The sequence below is a fragment of the Mesocricetus auratus genome, unplaced genomic scaffold, assembly GCF_017639785.1.
Source record: "Mesocricetus auratus isolate SY011 unplaced genomic scaffold, BCM_Maur_2.0 Super-Scaffold_6731, whole genome shotgun sequence".
In the NCBI taxonomy this organism is placed as follows: Eukaryota; Metazoa; Chordata; class Mammalia; order Rodentia; family Cricetidae; genus Mesocricetus; species Mesocricetus auratus.
In genome coordinates, this window is record NW_024429185.1 from 11,850,192 (window position 1) to 11,877,012 (window position 26,821).

Consider the following 26,821-nt stretch of genomic DNA (forward strand, 5'->3'; position numbering starts at 1 on the left):
ATTTTTATTTGCTTCTTTAATGTTTAACTCTAACGTGCTGGGACAAAGTTGACTGAATTAGATGGACCTGGAAACCCAGGTTTTATGAGGTGGGATAGTTTCCTCTGTAAGTATCAGAAGACAAGTAGATGAAATGCACGGGGTTTGCTGACTTACAAAACAAGACTAGGATGAGGCATTATATTTCTACCAGTGAAGGAAGAGACGAGTCTCCCTTTAAGTCTCCTCTTAGAGATGGGAGCACACGACCTTCCCATCCCTCTTCCATAACTCACCTCTCGGGGGGCCAAGGCACGCCACCTACCTTTACAAAATTAACTAATACCCAGAAGAATGGAAAAAAGCAGACAAACAGAACCTCAGATTGCTTTAGGATCAGCCCTGCATCAGGGTAGGAGATCTCCTCTCTAAGCGTTCAGGATACACACGCAACAGAATCAAGAGCTTCAAGAGGGAGTCAAAGACACATGGACCACAGGGAGAATGGCGGCTGGACAGACTCATGGCCAGTCCCCAGGGTACACAGCATCAGCACGTGTATGGAGGGTGTGGCTCAGTCACAGCATCCCCGCACTTTCTGCTTGCGTGTTTTGGCTTGATTTCGATCCCCCCAAGGCTAAACAGAACGCTAGGAATCAAAAGTTGGTAAACCCGTTACTTCTTACCATGGTAGACGATGGTGTCAGGGGGTGATGTATGGACACATTTGTAGTAAGTTTTCTTTTGTTATTTAGAAATATCCTATTGCAGGATACATATAGTTTACATGTACTAATAACGTATCATTGCTTTACCTTTGAAAACCCCACCAGCTACAAACCCTACACTCTTTGCCCCCCAAGCTAACAATACCCTGGATTTCTGAGTTGGTAATTCTTCCTAATTTTACCACATGTGTATGTTTCCCTGGGTTTGTGTATCCAACCTTCCCACATATCAGAATCACCCGGAGATGTTATTAAACACGGCAGCCCAGAGTTTCCGATTCTACTGAGTCAGGTTTGGAGTGAGGTCGCAGATCTGGCACTAACAACTCCTCAGGGTCATTCATGGTGACCTATTGGTCCATACACTCAGAGAGTCATGGCCCCTATGACCAGACTTTAGCTGTTGCCTCTTTATAAGTGGAAATACAAAATGCAATTTTTTTCTATGACTAGCTTTTTTTCTTTTAACCTCACAATTCAACTATGTTGAATAGGGTAGTTTTGGGTCATTCATTTTCGTTCAGTCTCTCCTTGATTTGCACCCACTGAAAAATAGAAAGTAGTCTATGTGCTTGAGACACCAACAGGCGTTCACGCCTATCCAACACGCAGCACTGGTGCCCCCTGGTGCACAGTGCAGGAATTGCTGCAGTCCTAGGAAAGAAGGGTCTGGCCGTGTTACCTATAATGTGACTTATTGTAGGAGTTGAGATTTACTGCTTACCATGGTAAGCCATGCAGACCTGCCAGAGCCCTCTTGTGTAAAACCACACCAAAAGTTTTATAACTCAGGCTTACATTGGTCAAATAGAATATGTGGAAATGGGAAGGAAAGTAGCAAATGTAATTCAGGTTGAATATCCCTAATGTGAAAATCCCTAGGATTGAAACGCAGGCATTCCCTGTCGGTGGCATTTGCCTAGCCACTGAGGATGCTTTCTGGGTATCTGGACCTCCTCCAGGAACTGGTTCCAGTCGGTGCTTCCTGAACTCCTGAAAGCATCTTCGCGTTTCCTTTCGTATGAGCGGCTGTCGATGTTTTAATGGCATCTTGCTGTGTCGTACTTTCTCTGTTGAACTCGAATGTCTGCCTGGGACTCGTGCTCACTGTACCACCTTGTGCTTTTGTTGCACAGCGGATTTCCGAAGAAGGCCAGTAGAACTGCTAGAATAGCCTCGGACGAGGAGATTCAGGGCACAAAGGATGCTGTCATTCAAGACCTGGAACGGAAACTTCGCTTCAAGGAGGACCTTCTGAACAACGGCCAGCCGGTAACGACGGAAGGGGGACTCACACTCAGAATCCTAGCTCCCTGCTCCCCAGATCTCTTCTCCTGGTTCGCTAAGGCCCGGGTTCCTAAGACTTACCCACCAGACTGTTTCGTGATGTCTGAGTCTCAGCGTTGCTCTTAGTGAGTGGGAAAGAAGTAGGAAGGGCAGCCGCTAGGGTTGGAACCACAACACATGATTAACGAGGCAGCTACTAACCATCCACATCCACAGAGATTCCACAGAGCTCGGTGGCTCCTCGGGGGGACACAGGAAGGTGATGTGGGAGATCAGGCCCCCAGAAGCAATGAACTATAAGGAAAGGCTTCCACCCAGAATAACGTGTACTAGTGAAACCATTGCCCAGGCGGGATCCTAGCCTCCCTGACTGAGTAGACATTGTGCCCTCACCTGCCAGCAGTGCCTGTCCCACAGTCCGTGTTCGGAGTTTTTTATTATTATTATTATTTATTTATTTATTATGTAAACAACATTCTACCTCCATGTATGCCTGCATGTCAGAAGAGGGCACCAGATCTCATTACAGATGGTTATGAGCCACCATGTGGTTGCTGGGAATTGAACTCAGGACCTCTGGAAGAGCAGCCAGTGTTCTTAACCTGTGAGCCATCTCTCCAGCCTTGTTTGGAGTTCTAAAGCAAACATGACCAAAATAGTAATAATAATAAAATACTTGTGCTTTAAGGCTATGTGTTAGTGACGATATCCACCAATCTGAAAATAGATGGTTCGTTCACTACTTAAATGTTCCACAACTGTGTTTGTTTGCTTGTCCACTCTCCTCTTACCATCTCCAAGTTTTTACAGGGCTGGGAAAAGCTAGCAAATCAGGCAGCCTGAATATAGGGAGAGGGTGTCCTTTGTGGATTTATCATGAAATACCAGAAAAATAAGCTTGGCTCCTCAGCTGAAGGGGCCTCTGTATAAAACCCTCTGGGATGCCTTTTCCAAACAGAAAACACTTTAGCGTTCTGGGATTTCTAACTGAGAAACACTGATAAAAAATGTGGATGAGTTTACTTGGCAAGTTGGAGAAAGGAGATATTAGATGCTGATGCTAATGATTAAGGACTCTTAATCTAAGGGAGTTTAAGCTCCAGGAAATTTTGCGATGCTCATTTCCCTGGATTTTGAGGCTCTGCACAAGAGGGAAGTATTTCCCTGACAGCAATTGCACATACTCTGGAAACATTCTCTGGTTCTGGCAACAAACGCCTTTGGAAGATTAAAACAGATGCTAATGGGAATTTTTTTGTAGCCAGGTGAGGGCATCTCTCCAACTCCCCCAGCACACTATTTCTTTTTTATTTAAATGTTCCTTATGGATAGGGGTTCCCTTGGATAAAAATAAAATTCTATAAGGTACAACTCGACCATATTATTTGACTTGTATATATTTTATAACTCATACACATATACATTATTTATATTTGTCTGTTTAGCAATAAACAAGCATTCATGGTTACTTTCATCAATCTCACATTTGATGGTTTAGCACAAGAAAAGCCAAGTTCCTTTTTAAAAAAAACGATTCTCAAATGAGTTATTCATACCATTACATAATATTCTGTTACTTATTTTGGCTTCTATGGACAAGGGCTTGAATTTCCACATGGCACAGTGACATAGAAACCAAACTATGAAGTAAAATTGGCTCTGAGGGCACCAGGGGCATCTTGGTGAGGGAGTAGGTACCAGTGCTATTTCTGCCTATGCAAACAAGCTTCCACCTATGACATCATTCTCCACCAGACCACGAGGAAGGCTTTATAAGAGAGCAGGGATCTAAAACTCCATTAGAGAATTGAACTCCCCCGTGTGAACAGAACTGATAAATCATTGCGCGTGATCACTGGGCCGAATCACTCCCTGAAACATTCAGACACCCTCTTTGTGTCCCCTGCCATTTCTTTAGCAAATGAAATACTTTCAACCTTAGGGCTATTTGGCATTTGATCTGTTTCACTTCCCAGTTTCAGCTGGGACCAGCACCAGCAATTACTGGAAACTGTAAATTCATCCAACATAGTTTTCTGATTAGAAAATGTTGAATAGTGTTTGTTTTGACATTCAGAAATTCGAAGGTTGGTCTAAAATACTGCTTGTACTTTTGTAATTTTTTTAGATCCTACCCTACTAATTATTCCATATTTCTAATGGATCCCTTGTTTGAAAATGCCCCTAAAGGGATTTGTGGGTTCTCGAAGTCCCTCCGAGACCCAGAAGCCTAAGGCACATAGAAAAAACACACAATACAAGAATGGCAGAACTGCTGACTTGTCACTCGTAGGAATGGCCCAGCGGACAGTTAGAGAGAGCAGCATGATGGAGACAGAGAGAGAGAGAGAGAGCAGCATTATGGAGACAGTTAGAGAGAGAGCGCAGCATTGTGGAGACAGTTAGAGAGAGAGAGCAGCATTATGGAGACAGTTAGAGAGAGAGAGCAGCATTATGGAGACAGTTAGAGAGAGCAGCATTGTGAAGACAGTTAGAGAGAGCAGCATTATGGAGACAGAGAGAGAGAGCAGCATTATGGAGACAGTTAGAGAGAGCAGCATTATGGACTTCCTCCCAGGGGTCAAGCAGTGTGGTCTGAGAAGTCACCGGCTGTGCCTGCTGGGTGCTGGCTTGTCCGTGTGATTATATTAGCCTGGAGTTGCTCACCCTGCGCAGCCGCCGAGGCAGTGTCCTCCTAGGTGGAGCCAACCTCAGACTCCCAGGTGCTCCTGCTGAGTGAGCACCTTCTGGGTGTCGCAGGTGGTGGGATCTGACCGGTGGGGTTGTCCCTGCCTGCAAGGCCTGCTCTTCCTCTCAGTGCTCCCTTGGAGCAGCTCTCTTTCTGTCACTGTCTGGCACGGATGTTCTGGAACTTGTGAACGTCTTTGAGAAGAACACCTCTTTTAAGTTTAAGAACATCTTCCTCTGCTGACTTAAAAGCGTCTTTGTCCTCTGTTTTCCCCCTAAGGATAAGGACGACACACTATCCTCCGTGGGCTCAGCATGGCCTCTTACCGTTCCCTTGGATCTGAGTCATATCAGGTGGTAGCCGCCAGGGTTAGTTACCTCACCTCCCAGCATTGGTTTAGACCATAGGAAGCAGGAAAGGCCATTCATTCCTGACTGAAGCCAGAAAAAGAAACAGACTCTCGGGGATAGAGCTATAAAGCCGAGAAGAGACTAGTTACAGAAAAGCAAATGTCAAAACCTATTCTACGTCTTTATTCTTTTCCCATTAGCAATGCGTCCTTATGATTTTCCCCTAATTTTGTATGTCTGTGACTTGTTTTGCACAGAGGCTAACATATGAGGAAAGAATGGCTCGTCGCCTGCTCGGTGCTGACAGCGCAAATGTCTTCAACATCCAGGAGCCAGAAGAAGCAGCAGCCAATCAGGTACCACACTGCTCTGAACTTCCTGGGATGTAATCGCCACTCTGCCCACTCTCTCCCCACACTCTCATGGACTCTGTCCTGGAGATCAGTCGTGTGGCAGGCAGCAGGCGAGAAAAGCAGGGGTGCTGCCCCGTCTACCTCATCGGTGGTACTCCCCGGGCAGACGCCTGAGCCTGCTGAGGATGGTCACTAGAGCCTCTCTATGGACTGGTCGATGCCTGCTATTGATCTGTATGCTTCCCTTTCCAGTGTCTTCATGTTTTTCAAACTGTCCTATGCTTTAACGCAAAATGGTTTTGTATGGAAAAACCATTTCACTCACAATCTTTGACCTAAGCTAATCGTGTTCTTAATGCCAGCCAAAAGTAGACACCCTATGCTCACAAAAGAGCACCTCTGACCTCTTTCATGAGGGTGACCATAGAACACTAACCAACAGAGACCTAAGGGGCTGTCGCACGCCCCTGTTACTACCAAAAGAGAAAAGTCAGCTTGTGGATATGGTGTCATCTGCTTTATAATTCTATTAGGCCCCATTAGAGTTTTAGATGTAGTCCCAAATGAAAAACAAACGAAAGGGGCCCCACAAAGATTTAAAACAAGTCTAAGGGGTCAAGTGACTCGTCTCCCTGTTCCCGAGAGCAGATTTCCCTCCAGAAGCTGCAAGCTCACTATTGCCACCACAGACGACCACAGACGTCCCATGCAAAGGAACCTAGAGATCCCGCTACACCTGCCTGCCAGTCTTCACCTCTTGTTTTCTGCCTTTACAGGACGTTGGGGCTCCTCGGGCTTCCGTAGGAAGTCCTCTGGACGGTCAAAAGGTTAAGCTCCACCCTTCCCCTCTGTCCAGTCTCCCACTGTCCCTCCCTTCTGTGCTTCCTTCCGTGTCTGTGTGTCCGTCTTCACTGCTGTGTGGTAATCATAAATACTGTGGCTGGTATCGATGTTTCATTTAGTCTCAAATGAATGTGCCTTTTCTTATAGTGTACCTACCAGGTTAACATTAATTTCTAGCATGAATGAATACAGTAAACTTTGAGGCGTGGAAAAATTTTTCATTCGTTATCCACCCTTCCGGGAGGGGTGGGAATGATACATTTGATAGTAATTAAATGAAACGAAACAGCTTGCAGTGTGTGGGTTTCATGATTTTACTCAGACTGCTGTATTCCTTTCCTCAGACCAATAAACTATTTTCAGAAGGTTAAGTGACTTTTTAAAGGAAGAGGCATGATTAAAACAGGCTCTGAAGTGAGCATAGCAATGCACACCTGCATTCCCACGCCCCAAAAACTGAAGCAGCAGAATGGCCGAGCTTGAGGCCAGCCTAGGCCACACAGCAAGAGCCTGCCTCTGAATGAATGAACGAATGAATGAATGAATGAATGAATGAATGAATGAATGAGGTTCCTACTCAGTATTACCTAGGGAATATGCCATGATGGGTTATCCTGTGTCCATGGAGTTTGCAGGCAGGAAACTGCAGATTCCACCCCGAACACTGTCACATATGTCTTGGAGTTGCTTTGGTTGTTAACCAAAGTTGTGGCTAAACCATCAATCTTGCTTTTGTTTAAGAAACGGGCTCCTAATAGTTGCAGATTTAGGAGGCAACCCCAATGTAATGCATGTATTGTGTTTAAAAAGAAGTAAAAGTAGAAAACGGTGGTGCGATCCCCTTTCCTTAATAAAATTCACTCACTATTGCAGCTGCTGGCCCCACACACCGGTAGCCTTCTGGAAGGGCGTGCACCCGCATCGGTTTTTACCTAATAGAAGAGACCAGTATGCCTTCTTAGGCGTTTAGAATGGCTAGCCTTCCCTTCATATTTTAAACTGCTCCCTCTCCACCCCTTTCCAAGAAAGGTAGTGGGTGTTTGCTTGTTTGCTTATGGTTTTTGTTTTATTTTGGGAGTCAGATTTGAAGATGATTTTAAATATCACACAAACTCAATTCCAGATGCTTTCTGCTTCCCTATGAAATTGAATTGAGCCCAGACCATGATTCACTGTAAAAATAGCCTACCTCCTGGTGATTTGTTAGCGAGGGAGCTACTGTCTCAGGGGATGTTGACTTGGAGCTTCTGTGTCTGGTCTAGGAGTACAAAGTCTCCAGCTGTGAGCAGAGGCTGATAAGTGAGATAGAGTATCGGCTGGAAAGGTCTCCCGTGGATGAGTCAGGGGACGAGGGGCAGTATGCGGACGTACCCGCGGAGAGTGCAGTGGCACCCTTCTTCGAGATGAAGCTGAAACACTACAAGATCTTTGAGGGGATGCCCGTGACTTTCACGTGTCGAGTGGCTGGGAATCCAAAGCCAAAGGTAAGCAGAAGACATCACTTTTTAAGCATCACTGTAACAAAATACCTGGGCAACACACAGGAAACATTCTTCTGGTTGCACCTTCGCTTCATCAGAAATAATCAAATCACTATAAATGCATACTAGGAGGGATGATGCCCTATATAATTTTAGAGCTGAAACTTAACCTAACTCCGGTGGTCATTGCATAATGCAGTTTTTATAACTGGGATCCAACTTAAAAAACACAGGAGTTAAAGAAAGCCAGGCATGGTGACACATGCCCTTAATCCCAGCACTGGGGAGGCAGAGCCATGTAGATGTAAGTTTCTGTCCTGTCCAGGCCCAAAGCTGTTTAGTCCCAAATAAACACACAGAGGCTTATATTAATTATAACCTGGTTGGTCTATTGCTCAGGCTTATTACTGAAAAGCTCTTACAACTTAAATTAACCCACAATTCTTATTTAAGTTTAGCCACATGGCTTGGTACCTTTTCTCAGTAAGGAATTCTCATCTTGCTTCCTCTGTATCAGGCTGGTGACTGCGTCTCTGCCTTTCCTCTTCCCAGAATTCTTCCAGTCTCATGGCCCTGCCTATACTTCCTGCCTGGCTACTGACCAATCAGCATTTTATTAAAAGTATACAAGTGACAAATCTTTGCAGTTTATAAGAGCATTATCCCACATCATTTTCCCCTTCTCACTTCCTGTCTATCTGTCCAGACCTCCAGACCTCTATGGTTAGCTAGTGGCAAGCTCCATCCTCTGCTCTTCAGACAGGCTTTATTTGTACAAGCAAGATATCACCACAGAGGCAGGTGGATCTCTGTGAGTTTGAGACCATCCTGAGTTCCAGGACAGCCAGGGCTACACAGTAAGACCCTGTCTCGAGGGGGAAAGGGGAGTTAGGAAAAGCTATTGCGGTAAGAGTGTAGTAATGGGCGTGTTTATTCAGTACTAAATGTGTAGGGTCTTCCTAACTCCGGGATGGAAGGTTTTTCATTAATACTTAGGTGAGCATACTCAGCAGTGGGTTTCATGGCATCCTCCTACATCCTTCCATCATGTTCGCTCTTACTCGGTCCCCTGCCAACAGTCCTCCCCGGCTCTTCACCCCCACCAGGCTGGTTCTGCCTCCTGGTTAGACACCCTTCGCTTTCCCATCCAACCATCCCATCTCCATTACCCTGTACAAATTGGAACTTTAGACAAAAAAACATATTTGATCAAGATTTATTTTTACCTAATTAGTTTTAACATATAGTCTCCAATCAGTCCAACTTGCATATTTAAAAATGTTGTGCCTTTCAATTATACTGTGCTCTTTTTAAAACAACAATGGGGAGCATTGATGAATGTGAACCACACGCATCTTGACCCAGAATTACAATAGCGGCCTTCCAGCCAGCCAGCATCCGTCTGTGTGTTCCACCTCCCTCCCTGGTACGCTTCCTCCCTCCCCGCGGCAAGCCACTTTTTGTTTTATAAAGCAAGCTTTTCATCTTTACAGGTAATACATTTCAATTGCCAATACTGTTTGAAAGAAAGTAAAAATGCCTGAACTGCCACTTCATAGAGCTAGTCACCGCCAAGGCTGTATATACGCATATTACTTCATGTAAATAATAGGAATGGAAAGCACAGCTTCAATGAGCAAGAAGATACATTTTCATGCATATATTGATTAAACAAAAATTGGGGTACAGCAGGGTGGAGAGATGGCTCAGCAGTTTGGAGCACTTAAGTCCTTTTTTTGGATGACCTGGGTTTGGTTCCCAGCACCCACATCAGATGGCTCACAACCCAACTCGAGCTCCAGGAGATCTGATACTTTCATATGGCCTCTACAAGTGTACATGTGCACATACACACACACACACACACACACACACACACACACACACACTTTTTAAAACTGAAATGAAATTGGATTTGCTGTTACCTCCTTTTATTGCTCAAAATTCAGTCTCCCATGAGATGCTTGGTTTAGCATTTTAACAGTGCCCTCTGCAGATTGGGCCTGCTACACATCTGAACGGTAAGAGCACACACATAGTCTTTACCTTTCTTTTCTTCCACAGATCTATTGGTTTAAGGATGGGAAGCAGATTTCTCCAAAGAGTGATCACTACACCATTCAGAGAGACCTTGATGGGACCTGCTCCCTGCACACCACGGCCTCTACCCTAGACGATGATGGGAACTACACAATCATGGCTGCCAACCCTCAGGTGAGAACAGGTGGAGGCCTGGGCTGTGTCTGTGTCCAGGGCTCCAAGCCTTTGCTCAGGCACAGGAACTGCTTAACTGAAGGGTGAAGTTGTACTATTTTTGACCTATGAAACTGTTTTATACATCTCTTGTCCCTCTCTCTCTCTCAATGGTAGAAAACTTGTTTTGCAAGCATTTATTCCATTAAGAATTCCTGTGGGAATGACCCTGGCACATATATGCATTCCTTCTGCAAATGCTATCAAGGGTGTCCTATGTGATCACCTCCAAATGGAGTTATGGAGTTGCAGTGGAGGGAGGACAAGTTTGGAGATAGAAAATAAGCCTGCAGCCGGGCAGTGGTGTCGCATGCCTTTAATCCCAGCACTCGGGAGGCAGAGGCAGGCGGATCTCTGTGAGTTCGAGGCTGGGCTGGACCGATAAGCCTCCAAAACAATACAGACAAACCCTGTCTCGTAAAAACCAAAATAAAATGCATGTAAAACGTCAATGGACACCTTGGTCCAGAATTTAAGTTACCAGTAGAGTTTCCCACCAACAGTGCCTATGTATCGATTTAGGATTTGTATGTATCAAAAAAATTTTATATTGTTCATGGAGTTAGGGTCAGAAAAGCAGTTGCCTTCTTAGAATTTAATGACTCCCTGCCAGGCATCACATTTCCATCTCAAGCCTGCAGATTCCTTCTTCTGGAGTATCACACAGCACTTGGCTGTGAATGGGGAGTACACAAAAACAAAATGAACAGGAGGTTATTTTGCATGGGTAACAAGGTGATTTTCTTAAGTTCACAGAAGAATGTAAGTCATATGTTTAAAAGAGGGGGACTAAAATTAACAACTTTATTATATAAGTAATGAAGAAGTCGTGTTTTAAAATTCCAGTCCATTTATCTCATTCCATATTTCATCGCTTTAAAATGTTGTGTTAGGAGATATTTTGTGTGTTGTCATACAATGATGAATGCACCTCATCTCTCTTCACGTCTGAGCTAATCATAGTCAGCCTGGCTAGTATTACCTGGAAGAAGGTGATATTTTAGCAAAACGTGAAGATCGGAGAGATTTTTATGAGACTTTTTCTATTCACATTCCAGTCTCTCTATAAAGATACCTGTGGGCACTATCAAAATTAGACTGAGACAGTTTATCCAGATGGTCGGGTTATGAAAGAGAGCAGCAGCCTCTTCGTCATCTTTGGAAAGTGTCAATATTAATGCACCTTCTCAAGGATCTAATTTTGTCATTCATAAGCACGTGACCACCATCCTGAAAAACAGAATGAAAACCATCACTAAAAGAGGGTGCGCCGATGGCTTGGAGAGTAAATCACCTGCTATGTAAGCATGAGGACCTGAGACCCCAGCACCCACATCTACAGCTGGGTTGTGATGGCATCCAGTACTGGCAGGGCAAACGTAGGCAGATCTTTGGGGCTCACTGTCTAGCCACCCTAGACCGATCAGTGAGCTCCAGATTCAGTGAGAGACCCTATCTCAAAAACTAAGGTGGTGAGTGACTGAGGGGAAGACGTCTAATGTTGAATGACCTCCAGTATCCACTTGCACACAAGGGCATGCACCTGCACACACGTGTGAACTCCCTCTCTCTCTCTCTCTCTCTCTCTCTCTCACACACACACACACACACACACACACACACACACACACACACACACCTATTTGGTATGTTTGGAAGGGAAAGAAGAGGTGGAACTTGCTAGCCCTTTTTTTCTTGTTTTGGTTTATTTCCTTGACTATTAACAAATTTCAGCCATCAGTTTTCCAACTACTTAAAAGCAAATGCTGGAGAACTCAAGGAAATCCAGAATCTTTTGGTTGGGTTCTCTTTCCCTCTTGGAAGGTTGGGACTTATTACGGTAGAATTAGCCGTGCTCCTAAGTGCTTGCCAGAACTGGCCCCTGCTATTGATTTCAGTGCATTTTCCTGGCATGTTTGGAATTGTTAGGGGAATGAGCTGTTTCACAGAACAAAAGATTGCAGACGCAAAACTGCAGCTGGATCTGCTTCTAGCCCTCTTCCAAATTGCATGTATGCACGGAAGAGCTCTAAACAAGGGAAGGCAGAGCACGGAGCTTACCATGCCAGCCAGCCCCAAGGGTCAGTATGTCTGGTTATAGAAACTGTTTTGACAAACTGTACTGCAGTCACTAGTTAAAGGGAGACACTGAAGACTGGATCAGTACACACTGCATACTTACAATATCAGATTACGCTCATAAATACATGTAATTACATTTTTCAGTTAAAAAATATAATCTTACCCAAATCCTGTGTATAAACCAGAGACCCCCACTTCTCCGAGTTGTAAACAAAGGAAAGGAGTGAAGGAAGGAAAGCAGAAGAAAGACACAACACAGATGGTGTCTACGAGGAGCCGGGGCTGTGCTCCAGCACCCGGCAGCTGTGAGCACAGGCCAGCTCTTCCACACGTTACCTATGGCCTTCAGGAATGGGTTCACTTCTCCTTTTCCTCGTGTGGAAAACAAGGATCTGGGTTTACATAGCGCATGTAAAAACCACTTGGTTTATTTGACATACAATGTACCTTTTATAGATGCTAGTTGTTGCCATTATTCTGATTCATCGACACAAGGTCTCCATCATAGACTATACCTGTGGAACCAAGACGTCAAAGGTCAGCTCTATGAGAGGTAGCCCACCCCATGGCAGCTGGGATGGAATTTGTAAAGCTCCTGCTGTGTGGTCTTCTGACCTCCTGCTGTTCTCTTTATCACCCCCATAGGGAAGAAGGGGGAACATCAGACACAGCTGTGCCACAACTACCACAGCATGAGCCACACCCACAACACAGCTGATGCTGGGAGCCACACATGAGCTGGGAGGCTGCTCTGTTCTCAGCAAACCCAGAGCCAAGAGAAAACTGGAAAAAAGAATTACTGCCCTCATTCCAAGCCCCAGTACCTCTGTCTTATCAACCCCAGGCTAAACCCCCATGATCAGCCTCTTTAGTCCTTGCCTCCTGCCTCTGGGAGATGTTAAAAGTGGACTGGATGACATCAGCAAATCAAAATCCCAGCTCTCCCACTCTTGCTGTAATTTAAGCAATGGGTGATTATAATGAATGCTCCGGGTCGACCAGCAGGCGCAAAATACCCCCCCCCAAAAAAAACAAAAAAAAACTTAGGATCACTGCTTACAGATCCACTGCTTACAGACTGCTTATAGTCTCAAGCTATACAGAGTTTTCATTAAGAGACAGCCCTTTTCAGTGCCAATGAAGACAAAAACAAGGCAGGCTTGGGATCTAGCTGAGAGGTAGAACCCTTAACCCACATGCTTAAGAGACCAAGGTTCCGTCTCCACCATAAACCAGGGTGAGAGGCTCATGTAGGAAGTCTGAGGAAATCCCCCAGATAGACATTTAGGAACAGGCTGTGTTGAGGTTCACAGTCCGGCCAGCCTTTCTGGAAGAGGGTTGGGGAATTTGTCACTTTATGGTATACTTTACAATAATTGCTCTTCCAAGTTTCTGGTCATGTTGCCTGGTTGATCTTTAATTCCAAAAATAAAACCTTTTTATTCATTCCAACTCATCAGGAGCTGGTGTGTCCTGTCCAAATATGCCAGGGGTAAATCTTGTGAATCATATATAGATAATGGGATTAAACTTCCTACACAGTAAGAAAGGGTGGCATTGAAATGAGAACAAGTGACAGGCCATTTTTCTACCCACACTTTGGCAGATCCGATCTTCTGTGGCTGTGGACACAATGGGGTTAAGGTGTTAAAAGTAATTGCGCAGCCACAACCACAACCTTTGAACATCCGGTATTGCATATTGAACTGTCATCATTTATCGTAACGTGTGCATTTTAAGTGAATTAAGAGAAGAATGCCCAAAGTAGACACGGGTAGAAAAATCAAACCAAAAAAGCTAACTCTCTCAAGGAACACCCACTCTCAGAAGCATCAAGTGTAGCTGACGGAAAACCTCAGGCAACTCTCTAGTGCTCTGATGCCCTTCAGTTTCCCCGATCTTTCTTCCTAGTTGTCAAAGCACCTGGTCTTAAAGAGGAAATAGTCATAGTCCTTAGCCTGCTTGATGTAAAATGCCCGAGAGGAGGGGGACAGGATCAGAGTGGGAGCATGACCTCAGGAACGCAACTCGGAGGCAGGGCTACGGAGCAAGGGAAATGACTACAGAAGGTGAACCTAGGACAGAGGAGGGCACTCGCCAGGATATTTTAAAACGGGAAGAAGAAACATGCTGGATATTGTTAGCTACCTCCAAATTTTACCTGGAACAGAACACATAGATCTGAACCCAAGCCGACTGGGCCATGTATTACACTCCACGCGTACAGCCCCAGCAATTCATCAGAGACCGGAGTGATCATCACACAGCTTTGCATGATTGTGCTAAACTACACCGGACATTGCTAATTCGCGGATCACAGAAACGGGTTGTTTTCAGACTCTAATCCTGTTTTTAAGACACAGCTGAATCTAAACAGTGTTTTGCTGTGTTTTGTTGCGTTGCTAAGCGACCTTATGCTGTGTTTGGGTTCGGGAGGGCTGTTTTGCAGCTTGCTGTTTCCTCCACTTGCACGAAGTACACAAGTGGCGGCCTTTCACAGAGCCTCGTGTGCCGCGAGATAGCCTCGTAAACTAGGAGGCATAAATGTTATTTTCAAATCACGTAAACAATTGTCCTGGAGTGATGAGGCATCAAATAACCTTCACAAACTGGACGTCTCACTCAGAATTCCTGCTATCATTCAGACTTCTTGCTTGCGCTGTGACTTTAAACTCTGTGGATCCCCCCCCCCCTCCCCGCCCTGAAACTTAACACAGAGCTGAGTTAAATACAGAAAGTTAGTGTGTTGGCTGCATTTACATTAGCATGGGCTTTCCAGGCAGGCTATTCTAGGCTTTACTTAGAATTCCCTTGGTTACCATTGCATGGGTTAAAAAGCAGATGGAGATCAGAAAGTTAGAACAAAGTACAGTAGGATGTAGCTGTGGACAGTTGCCATCATTTCCAGGGTTGGTGGGAATATTTAGATGATTAAAATCCTCGGTGCTGAGTTCGAATAAGCAGCCTCTTAGCAAGATGTTCAGATTTCACACCTGAACTTTCTTCTGGGGTGCACAGGGAGCATCTTTACAATGATTCCACTGAATTCTAGATTTAAAACACAGAGGGGGGGGGGAGGGAGAGGGAGAGGGAGAGCCAGGAAACTGTGGCATATGCCTTTAATCCCAGCACACAGGCAGGCAGATCTGTGAGTTCGAGGCCAGCCCTGTCTACCAAAGCTACAAAGAAACCCTGTCTTGAAAAACAAAACAAAACAAAAAAGGATATGACTTCTTAGTTTGGATGCTTTCTAAAATGCCCCTGTACCTGTACTGGTTTGTATTGGCTGGCAACATGTTTTTTTGTTTTGTTTTTTGGAGACAGGGTTACTCTATATTGTTTTGGAGCCTGTCCTGGAACTTGCTCGGTAGACCAGGCTAGTCTCGAACTCACAGAGACCCACCTGCCTCTGCCTCCCGAGTGCTGGGATTAAAGGCGTGTGCCACCACCACCTAGCGACATTTTACAACACTTATATTATCTACTGACTTTGTGTGGGATTTGTGGGGGGTTAGAGTATACACTTGCCACAGTGTGTGTGTGTGTGTGTGTGTGTGTGTATAGTTCAGAGGACAGCTTGTGGGAATCAGTTTCTTCTCCCACCATGTGGGTCCTAGGGGTCAAATTCACGTCGTTGGGTTGGCAGCAATTGGCTTACCCCTGAGTCATATCACTGTGTGATACAGCGATGTATTTAGCCAATAACAACAAAGCAATCAAACATACAGTCCCATCTCCTGGAGACCAAACCCTCCCTGTTTATATGCAGAAGTGAAGGCTAATATAGGAGTAGAAGGACAATAAATGATAACCTCTTCCTTTAACATTTAATCCTTGATAGCATCCTTGTGAGGCACGCATACGTGTATACATTTATGAATCCTTCTTTTGCCCAAAGTTGTAGAAGAAAACCAGAATTCAAATTGATGCTAAGGATATTTTTTTAGAGCAATACACATTTGCTTTCCTAAATTCAAGGTTAAAGCTTCAATTTGATTTATGCTCTATGATCTTCTGACTACATAAATGATTGGTTAATATAAACTTCTCACGAGTCCTGGGCTTTGCACCACGGGAAGGATACATTACTTTATAAGCATTCCACCATGGAATCAACAAAGCAGATACAGAATCCATGCCCATGTCAGTGTGCTCGAATCTGTCAATGGAACAGGAAACATGCACTTCTTGTCCTTGTTCTCAAAGGGGAATCTTAGATCCTCTGTGTTTGTCTGATTAAAACATCTAGCATGATCTATCAGTGAGGTGGTTAACAGAGAGGAATCTTCTAAGCGAGTCACAGGTAGATTTCCAGAGTGACTACAGATTTAAAGGGGTTTTGTGACATTTTTTTAACTTCCTGATTTCCAGTTATTCTAGAGATTCTCAAATGTTTGCTGAGAGCTTACCATGAGCCCCTGTGTGTATCCTGGGCTTCAGATACAGTTAACCTAGTGGGAAATAGTCCTCCCTCCTGATAGTCTACTCAGATCACCTCGGAAGTCTTGGGGAAAGACAGTGTTTGGGCTCTGACCTCTATGGCAAGTGTTGAGTGTTAGAGACACTCACTATCTAGTGATAGGAGACTCTTGCATTTTATTGTTGTCATTCCACACCTTTCTGCATAGTAATTCCAATTCTCCTCTGGTCTGCATTACATCCGTGTGTCTGCCCTTTCTGAGTGGCTGCATCCCTAGAGAAGTCATGTCTTGGGAAGACCGGAGAATCAGGTTGACTGAATTCCTGCCCTCCAGGAAGCCCTACCATGGGTTTCTTGCTATGGTTTCCTTTCTTGTTTCTTCTAATGCAGTCTGCCCTGCCCACTCTCAGCTGGAACACCAGTCCTCCAGCACACTGCTGAATTCCTATCTATACTGGCATCTTGCTACAAGGTTTGCTCACCCATACCAAGCTAGAATTGCTGTTTCAGAAAGTTAGAGACAACTCATTCTGAAAAGTGGGAGAGGAATTCATTGATGTTGCAGCCTGTTAGTGTGAGAAAAGCTGAAACCAAACTCCGGAGTAAGATCTGGTGACTTATCCTAGTCATCTGAGTCCTCTAAGTATCACATGTGTCTACTTACAACTTACCAAGTCTACAGTTGGCCACCTTAAGTGACAAATACAACTTTCCATTAGGTAGGCCTTTATCTTGTGAGCCATGTTCTGGGTATCCAGTCATTCCTGGCTTTTAAATTGCACACGTGTTTATTTCAGAGACCACAATGTCATAAGATCATGACGCTCACGACGCTCACCTTGTCCTATGCCCACTTCTTAGAGGATGCTCATTTTTATCGTGCAGGCATCGCTTAGTACATGGCTTGGACAAAGCAATAACACTGACTGCTAATGAACGAATTACTGAGATGATCTGATATCATCCCGTCATATTTTATGACTCAGCTTTCGTGTGTTAGGGAGACGTTATTGATTTTGCAGATTAATGAGGGGTGTCATTTTGAACGCTATCCTAGATAAAACAGGCTCTTCTTGTCACCTGAATTCTTTCAGCACATTGTTTTCCTGATGCTTTGGTTTGGCTACTAGTGGTACATGACTGAGGAATAATGTGTCAGAGAGAATAAGGTACAAGCCTTACCAGGGCGTGATGGCTAATGGGTTTGCACAGCACATCATGTCTTCTCCTGCTGTCTCCAACAGGGCCGCGTCAGTTGTACAGGACGGCTAATGGTACAGGCTGTCAACCAAAGAGGTCGCAGTCCCCGCTCTCCCTCGGGCCATCCTCATGCCAGAAGGTATTTCTGAAGCTCCTTCCCCGGTGTCCTGGGTGTTCCTTCTCCTTCATTTATTGCTATAAGCCCGTTGCTACCACAGTCAGCGAGGCAGTGAACACAGACTCGAGGTGTGTGGTGACTTTATCACGCCCCTTTGCAGTTTAGAAATGGGAGAGGGGAGAAATGGGGGGTAGCAAACACTCGCCAGTGTGCCCAGACTAGTCACATGTATGATCATCAGTCTGCTAAATAGGACATAATTTATAAACAGGTGAAAATCACGATTCAGGACTTTTATATGACACACGAACATGAAAATACTAGCAAATGGAACACAGATGCTCAGAAACAGGTCTAAACCAACAGTTGTGTGCGGGCTGCTACCACTATTCTTAAAATTAGCCAATTTGGTAAGTGCACATTTTAAATCACTCAGCTCAAAACATATCGCAGTGAGACCATAAATCCTAGTTGTAAGACTCGTCATGCAATTCCAGTATCTAGCAAATTTCTGCACCTGCCTAAGCCAGACCTGAAGCAGTGATGGATACCATTTCTTAATAATATATTTGAATTTTAAAACAAATATGGTAAGGCAGCCAGCATATCATGTTTAGCTATATTACACACAGCTACCTAACATAACCGTGACTGTCAATAGGGCCATATGCAGATGCCTTTGTTGGAGAGATAAGCAGGAAAAGTAGGTAGGTGTCAGACAAGTGGTGCCTGTATCATCCAGGGACTGTACCACAGAACCTTTGCTGCTGGCAGGGGCTGAGCATGCGCAGACACTGCTCTGCATTCCCCATGGCTGCACCAGCTCCCAGGAGCGCAGACCTCTGCCTGTGACTGTAAACACATTAATATTACACCCGTCACTCCGTGTCTTTCTCTTTCTAGTTAAGTGGGCTCTTTTTCCTCTCTCTCTCTTCAGCACTGAGGATTAAACCTAGGGCCTTATGCATCTGAGGCCAGCGCTCTTCCTCTGAGCTACAGTGCCAGCCCTCCTTTTATAAACTTAATCTTCCTAATGATTTCTGACAAATTGCATTTAATGTCTTGCTTGGTTCCTCAGGTCTCCTGTGCCCTTACTGTCGGTTCTATTGCTCTGGTAACATAAGCAGGAAGGCATACAAAGTTTGAGAGGTTGGCACGACCCTTGTTTAAAGCGGAAAATAAGGCCTTTAGGCAACTGGACAAACTAATAAAAAATTAAACATGCCAAAAAATGTGATTTGTTTCCCCAAGGATCATGAAGAAGAATTTTGATGAGAAATACATTATATTTTTATAAAGTAAGAAATTGTAATTAACTACAAAAATAAAGTCATAATGAAAACTTAATATTCATTTCTATTGGGGAAGATTTGGGTAGGAAGAAGAAGAAAAGCTGCTGCTTCCAATACAAAGCCAGGCACCTTTAATCCCAGCACTCAGGAGGCAGGGGCAGGTGGGTCTCTGAGTTCGAGGCCAGCCTGGTCACTCTATAGAGTGAGTTCCAGGACAGCCAGTACCACACAGTGAAACCCTGGCTCAAAAAATAAACAAAAACAAAAAACAAGCAAGCAAACAACAAAAGAAAAATTCTAGCAAAGCTTTAAAACTGTCTGATCACGAAAAAAATATTCTCAAACACAGTAACCCCGTTCTCCATTTCTCTTTTCCGATTTGTATTTAATAGTCTGCTGATTGGAGACTACTAAATCAATCATAAACTTCCAAATGAAACAAGGTTGGCTTGTGGCATTTTTGTGTGTGTAAGGGGGTGCGCTCAGACAGGGAACTTGTCTCTCCTGGAGATAACTCCCCGCGAAGGTTCTGTTTATCCGCCTATCTCGTCTCTTGTCTCCAGGCCTCGCTCTCGATCAAGGGACAGCGGAGATGAAAACGAGCCCATTCAGGAGCGATTCTTCAGGCCTCACTTCCTGCAGGCCCCTGGGGACCTGACTGTCCAGGAAGGCAAACTCTGCAGGATGGACTGCAAAGTAAGTGTGTCCGCGCCTGCCGCATTCACTTCCGGGTTTACTGGCGGGTCCAAGACGACTCCCGCTCGAGAGAAACGGACTCTGTGGTTATATACAGTTATCATTACGATTTTCTTTCCCAGCTTTCATTAGGCATGTTCCTTTCTCTGAAGTCCATGTACCAACCTCCAGCAAATCACTAGGTCTTACTCCCTCTGCCCCCTCCCCACCCGCATTTTGGAGCAATGAGTCTGCCCTGCATGCCAAGCACCCAGTGATCTTCATGATTTTGCTCTGTGCTGTGGAGTTGCTTGCTTTTTTTAATCCCTCCTTTGCCTTTTTTATAGTAGCTTTTATTGGTGAAGTTTATTTTAAATTAGCTTACGTGCTAACAAGCTTCCTTAAGGCATTTCACACATACTTAGTTTGCACTTGTTTTTAGTCCCCGGCTCCTCGCCTCGCCTACCTTGCCTCCCCATTCCTACCCTACATCACCTACCCTGCAAGCTCCCCCCATTGCACCTGTCACTTGTGGTACTGTCTTAACCTTTTTTAGCCGGTAAATGTGGATAGCTTTTTAAAATTATTTGGGCTCCATCTGCTGGTTCTCACTGGAATTGCAGAACATGAATAATAACGAGAGTTTGGTAGAGAGGTTTGAGAACATTGCTGTTAAAAATAAGTTTCCTGGATATACATGAGCCACAGCTAGTGTAAGGCAAGGAACAATGCATTTTGGTATTCTAAAATTAGGCCACAACTGTGGCCTTAATTAGTTTCAAAAATCATCACTCCTGAAGATACAAGAGTAGAAATTATGATTCCTTCATCAGTGAAAGACAGTGAGTTGGAGAGGGTTTTTGCTAATGCCGACAAGACACTCCTTCGGTAGGGATGGGAGGATCTTGTTTGTCCCTCATTCTTAGACCTAGCAATTGCTGTGAAGTAATCTAATTTACTTGATCACTTTTTTGGTGTGTGTATGCGTGGGGGGGGGGTTCTTACAACATACAGGAAAGAATAAATATATTATTTAAAATAATTTGTTTTCTAATGTAGTGCATCTTACATTATAAAACATGAGTGAATTTCAAAGCATTACTTCATTTTTAATCAAGAATTAACATATTCAGGGGGACAGGCATGGAGTCACAAAGCCTTTAATCCCAACACTCAGGAGGCAGAGGCAGGTGAATCTCTGTGAGTTTGAGGCCAGCCTGGTCTACATGAGTTCCAGGGAAGTCAGAGTTATATAATAAATAAATAATAAAGTTTTTGAGGTTCATACATGAGGAGCCTGGAAAGATAGCTCAGCTTGAATAGTGTCTGCTCCTCATGTATGAGGACTTGAGTTCAGATCTCTCCAATGCCACATACAAAGCTGGTGCCCGTGACTCACTGCTGGTGGAGTAATAGACACAGGGGACGCTTACGGCTCTAGCCAGCCAATGGACTCTGAGTTCAGTAAGACACCCTACCTCAAAATGAGGTGGAGAACAATAGGCTGACGCTGACCTCTGACCTCCACCGACATGTGCATATGCATCCACATGAACACACCACCCAGGGGACCGGCTCCTCTGTAAATTGTTTTGAAAGAATCTAATCGGTGACTTCCTGCCAGTAGACAATCCTGCTTGTCCGTTATGAAGCCCAGAAAAGTGGGAACAAGTTATAAACTCCCCGAGACCTGGAGCCCAGTTGGGAATATCCACTGCTTTATTTCCCTGTTATTGTAGTGTCTTCCCCACGTGGAGAGGGTACCCATGGAGAGCTGGGGATGGCAAGGGATAGGCAGACAGCATGCTGCCCCAAACCACTTCCTAACTACGCTCTTTCGGAAATCCCACCCTCTTAACCGGGGATTTACCCGCACGTTTCCCCTTACGTTCTCCAGACTTTGAGTACACGCATAGGAGATACTTCGTGCATAGTGGGAATGAATCCGTACCGTGGGGCAGGATTGGAGTGCATGAGTTCTCTGTCAGATTTGGACAAAGCTAATGCTTCAAAGGAATTGTTTTATAATCCAATAGTGGTCTCCTTGGTGGGGGGGTCGGAATACATAATTCCCCATTAGTAAAGTTGGAAGGAGGGATTTCTGAAGGTCTTCCTTAATGCTCTTCTACACAACGCCGTAAAAAGCTGGCAGATGGCCGCCCCCTTTCACACTGCAACCTGTTATGTGATCCCCGGTCGCACAACTGCCATGGTCTTAAGATTTTAGGGTATTTCCATTGTGATGCTCATTTGTTTATGACTTTCTGGGCAATTTCACATTGCTCTTGTTATTGAGTTCCAAGGATTATAAAATGACAATAGGTCTGTGTACTAATCGACGCATTAACTAACATCTCCATGGTGATGGCCACTCCTTGCTGGGAAGTTTTAGAGCTGAGTGTTATTGCTATAATGGTTGCACATCTTCTGTTTCCAAAGAGCTCAGAGCCCAAAGCTGACATCACCTGGGAATTTTTATAGTCCTGGGTGAGGTAAGACGATGACAGAAATATGTTTTAATCCCTGTTTGACTTACCTCTGGGTTGTTCTATAAGAAATATCTAGTTGTGTGTTTATGGAAACCATGGGAAGGTTTTAAAATACAAAGCAGTAACATGAGAAAACCATCCAAAAAGCCATTGTTTGCTACCAAGTGTTCCCTGGGGAAGATGTGACAGACATACAGGATTCTGGAACTTTACATTTAGAATCCAACAAGACTGTTTTTAACACACCCTACAGCAGTTTCGAAACTCTAGAGAAATAGATGCTGGCTCCATAACTCTTGGTGATTTGGTCACTGTAATATTAGGGAAATTTACGTGTTTTTCCTTCCTGGTTTAGGTCAGTGGGTTACCAACCCCGGATCTCAGCTGGCAGCTAGATGGGAAGCCCATACGCCCTGACAGTGCTCACAAGATGTTGGTCCGTGAGAATGGAGTCCACTCCCTCATTATAGAGCCAGTCACGTCCCGGGATGCCGGCATCTACACGTGCATCGCTACCAACAGAGCAGGGCAGAACTCTTTTAACCTGGAGCTTGTGGTTGCTGGTAGGTGGCCTGTGACTCCTTTCTCCTGGCCAGGACAAGTCAAATGACACAAAAACTAACTCTCCGTCATTAGCTAGTGCAGAAAATAAGTCAAAATGCTGACCAAACAGATTGTATCACTAAACACAATGGTAGCATGTCATAAGGCTTAGCAACAGGAAGGATCCATTTTTTTCTTACTTCAGCATAGCCATTATTATTTCTCTTTTCTTTCTCCCATAACCCGGTAAAGAATGGAAGAAGAGTTGGGCAGCTTACTTTCTCGTGGCTGTGATAAGCCTAGTGTTCCACAGGAAAGGAATGAGTGACAGACTGACTAACTTCCGGAAATTTATATGGAGAGTCCAAAGAACCGTACCTCAAAACTCAAAAACCTTAAGCAATGTTGTCATCCACACTCAATGCAGTGTTGAATTAAACAAGTTTGCTTTCTAAGCAATGCTATAGTTAATTTAAGTGTTGTTACAGGAAGTTAGGCTTTGAGAAACCCTGATGGAAAGGTTCACACCACCCTCAGGAGTAAGGCAGAAGTGGGATTTTGATGGCCTGACTCTTGCTATCACGAAGCTTGCCAAAATGAATTCCGTAAAGCTCGACTGACAATGTCTTCATATATGTTATCTTAGCTAGGCCTGGCATCAACCCTGTAAGAAAATTATGGCTTCCTGGAGTCCCCCTTAGTGAGCTAGGATTAGACTCCAGATAGTCTCTTGTAAAAACTCTGAGGCACTCAGCTTCTTCAATAAAATAAAACCAGGGAGGGCTATAAAATCCAGGCTATAAGGACCAACAGGTCTTTTTTTCCACAAAAATCTGGTAAATACATGGGCAATGTTGTCATTTTAACCAGGCTTTTAAATGTTGTGCAAAGTATTCTCTCTGCCCGTATGGAAGGGTGACTTTCATTTATTTCTCTAAACTCAAGTTAACCTGGTTGTTTTTCTGTTAAATTTACCCATTGGCCTTCTTTGTCCATCAGACTTGGGGGTTTCAGAAACAGACATCTGGGCATGTCTCAGCACTCATGTCAGAGAAGGGCCATGCACACTATCATGGATCAAGGTCTTCACCATCAGACGTTGGTTTGTGTGTTGCTAGCTGTGTTTAAAGGCAGCCTTAGTATCCCAACTGCTCACCAGCGACAGCGTGTGTTGTTTGGAGCACACAGCACGGCGCTGCCTGGGAGAGACTTCGGAAGCATTTTTCCAGTTTAATCCTTAAAAGTGCTATGACCCATTATGGTCCCCACCAGTTGAGATGCTGAACCATCTGTGGTCTGCCTTCCCGGTGACACAGCTAGGAAGACACAAGCTAGCATCCGATGGCAAAGACCTTGATTCGTGTTAGTGTACAGGAAGATACGTAACTGTAAACTCATTGTTGGGAGCTCCAGTGAAATTAAACCTATTCTTTCTCTGAAATCATTTCCACCAGTGGCCCAAGAAATCAGTTTCCCACTGGCTTATAATGTACAGAATATTATTAACGATACATCCTTTTTTGTTCCGTTTTGTTTTGTTTTCCAGACAAGGTTTCTGTTTGTAACAGCACTGCTGTCCTAGAACTCTGTAGGCCAGGCTGGTCTCAAACTCACAAAGATCCACCGGCCTCTGCCTCCCGAGTGCTGGGATTAAAGGTGTGCGCCACCACTGTCCAGCAAGTCCTGACTTTTAAAAGACTAAGTAATAAAATCCTATCAGATAATCATAAAGTTGTCTTCTTTGTAGCTCCCTACAGAAAAATAGAGTTGTAATTTGTGGGCTGTACATCCTTCGTTTATAGACAGCCATTAAAAAATGCCTGATGTTGATAAACATACCTTTCCTGCTTGTATTTTCCCCACCCTTTAAATCCTGGAGTATGTCTCCTTGCATCATGAGTTCCAAATCTTAAATCTTCAAAGCAAACGTCTCAGGTGGTGGCCAGTGACGCCTCAGCCTGTGTACTTACTTATCACCACTAGATGGCACCAGTAGGTAAGGGCCGTGAGCTCATGTTGACTTAGGCAAAGCTCACACAGTGGCCTGCGATGACTCTGGATCTCTGCAGCTCCTCAGGCAGGCATTGTGAGGTGCAGGTGTCGGAGTACTGTGTGGGCCTGTCAGTCTTGAACTAATCGAGGGAATAGTGAGTGGAACAAAGCGTACCGACCTTTGCTGGGGGAGGGGGAGGCGCTAACTTCTACCAGGTGAAGTAAAATTGTATCATAGAAGAGCTGCTCCATCTTTCGAGAGCCTCCAAGTTCCTGGCAGTGACCCTTTTGTAGGCCACTAACAGAGAATTCACCTCGTGTTTCCTTAGCTAAAGAAGCACACAAGGCCCCCGTGTTTGTTGAGAAGCTGCAAAACACAGGGGTAGCAGATGGGTACCCGGTGAGGCTGGAATGCCGAGTGTCGGGAGTTCCACCGCCTCAGATATTTTGGAAGAAAGAAAATGAATCGCTCACTCACAGCACTGAGCGAGTAAGGTAAGATGCACAGTGGCGTCATCTACCCCCTAACTTGTCTGGCCCTAATGCTAGACAAAAGATATGTCGGCTACTGCATGCAAATTTGCTGTGTGCAAAGGCCATACTATCATGGACATGAGGGACAAAAGCCACCCTCCGTCCAAACGGAGGTTCAAGCTTTTGGAAGGTCACAACGTGCGTATGTGGCGAGCACATTCTGACTTAACGTAATTGCATTTTTTTGAAATATGCATGACAAAAAGTATCAATGGGATTCATTTGCTCCAGCGGCAGCAGCCTCGCCGGTGGTTTTGTACAGGCGGGTCTTCCTCTAGGAATAGTTGACAGGTTTATTCACCCTCTGGGGGTCTACTCCACTCTCCCATTAACTCAATGGGGCTAGCCGCCCGCCTCGCCAGAATGACTATGGTCCTATCTATTGTCTGCTACTAACACAGCTCTGTTTCTAATGACCTGATTAAAAATGGTGTTTCACACCCAAAGCCACTTTCTTTTAATGTGGAGCGCTAATGACTTTATCTTCTTCTGCAGCATGCACCAGGATAATCACGGCTACATCTGCCTGCTCATTCAGGGAGCCACAAAAGAAGACGCCGGGTGGTACACTGTGTCAGCCAAGAACGAAGCAGGCATCGTGTCCTGTACTGCCAGGCTGGATGTCTACAGTGAGTGCTACCTTGCTTCATCTCCCTGCGTTGGCCACGATGGATGATTAGGAACTAGATACGAGAAAGACGTATCACATTACTCCAAGATTTACGTTCTAAATTTATACTCCAGCGTTTTATCTGCTGAAAAGAAATTCATTTTACTCTTTCTCTTTCTGTTTATAGTTTCCCGACATTAATAGTGAGACCCCTCCTGGAGAACAAACACCCAAGTATCACGAGGGTCTTTGAACGATTAGCAAGATGTGCATGTTGATTTCTCGGGCTGGCTAGTCAGCTGCGGCTTTTCTCATTTGGGTATCCATGGGTGGGGGTTAGCAGTAGACAAAGGCATACGCATTTTTCACGTTTTCTTATCCCGATATTCTGCAAGTGACTGTCTCTTAACATCTCTTCCTGAACCATAATCCTCTCGTGGCGTCCTGCTGCAGTCTTAACGTGTGTACCTTGATTGTGGAGTGTGTACTTACACTGCAAAGTGCTTTCTCATTAATATATCTTAAGCAGCTTAGCAGGGGATTCTTGAGTGTGTGTGTGTGTGTGTGTGTGTCTGTCTGTCTGTCTGTATACATGTATCCTAAATTTTAAAAACTACCAGCTCAATTTAAAGGCTAGTATAACGGTGTTATAGGTTCGGTTGATATAAGAAAATAGAAAATAAATTCCATATTTTATTTCTGCTTAAGAAAGTAAAGTCCCTTGAAACCTTCCCAAATGCCTGATTCTTTTCAGTTTATTAATGTTAAACGTCTATCTAGAATTCCTAACTATAATTATCATTAAAGGAAAGAGAGAAAGATGGGTCAGATATAGGAAGCTTACCAACTGTTGAGATTTTTCCAGCACTGCAGTTGGTAAAGGAACAATAACTTCCTATGTTG

At 44.5% G+C, this 26,821-nt stretch overlaps 1 protein-coding gene across 5 annotated transcripts in view; it reads left to right on the plus strand.

The window, feature by feature from the left end:
* Palld (palladin, cytoskeletal associated protein) overlaps positions 1-26,821 on the plus strand; it is a 384,981-nt gene that overhangs the window by 355,369 nt on the left and 2,791 nt on the right. For 3 of the 5 annotated variants that reach the window (XM_013117199.3, XM_040742242.1, XM_005075172.3), the window contains 9 exons: positions 1,844-1,979; positions 5,291-5,389; positions 7,492-7,713; positions 9,775-9,924; positions 17,710-17,804; positions 19,639-19,771; positions 22,595-22,802; positions 25,104-25,269; positions 25,804-25,937. In XM_013117199.3, the coding sequence (XP_012972653.2) occupies positions 1,844-1,979; positions 5,291-5,389; positions 7,492-7,713; positions 9,775-9,924; positions 17,710-17,804; positions 19,639-19,771; positions 22,595-22,802; positions 25,104-25,269; positions 25,804-25,937 (1,343 nt within the window). Of the gene's footprint in view, positions 1-1,843; positions 1,980-5,290; positions 5,390-6,162; positions 6,214-7,491; positions 7,714-9,774; positions 9,925-17,709; positions 17,805-19,638; positions 19,772-22,594; positions 22,803-25,103; positions 25,270-25,803; positions 25,938-26,105; positions 26,153-26,821 lie in introns of all 5 variants that reach the window. The other 2 variants (XM_040742243.1, XM_040742241.1) reach the window with 2 other exon arrangements.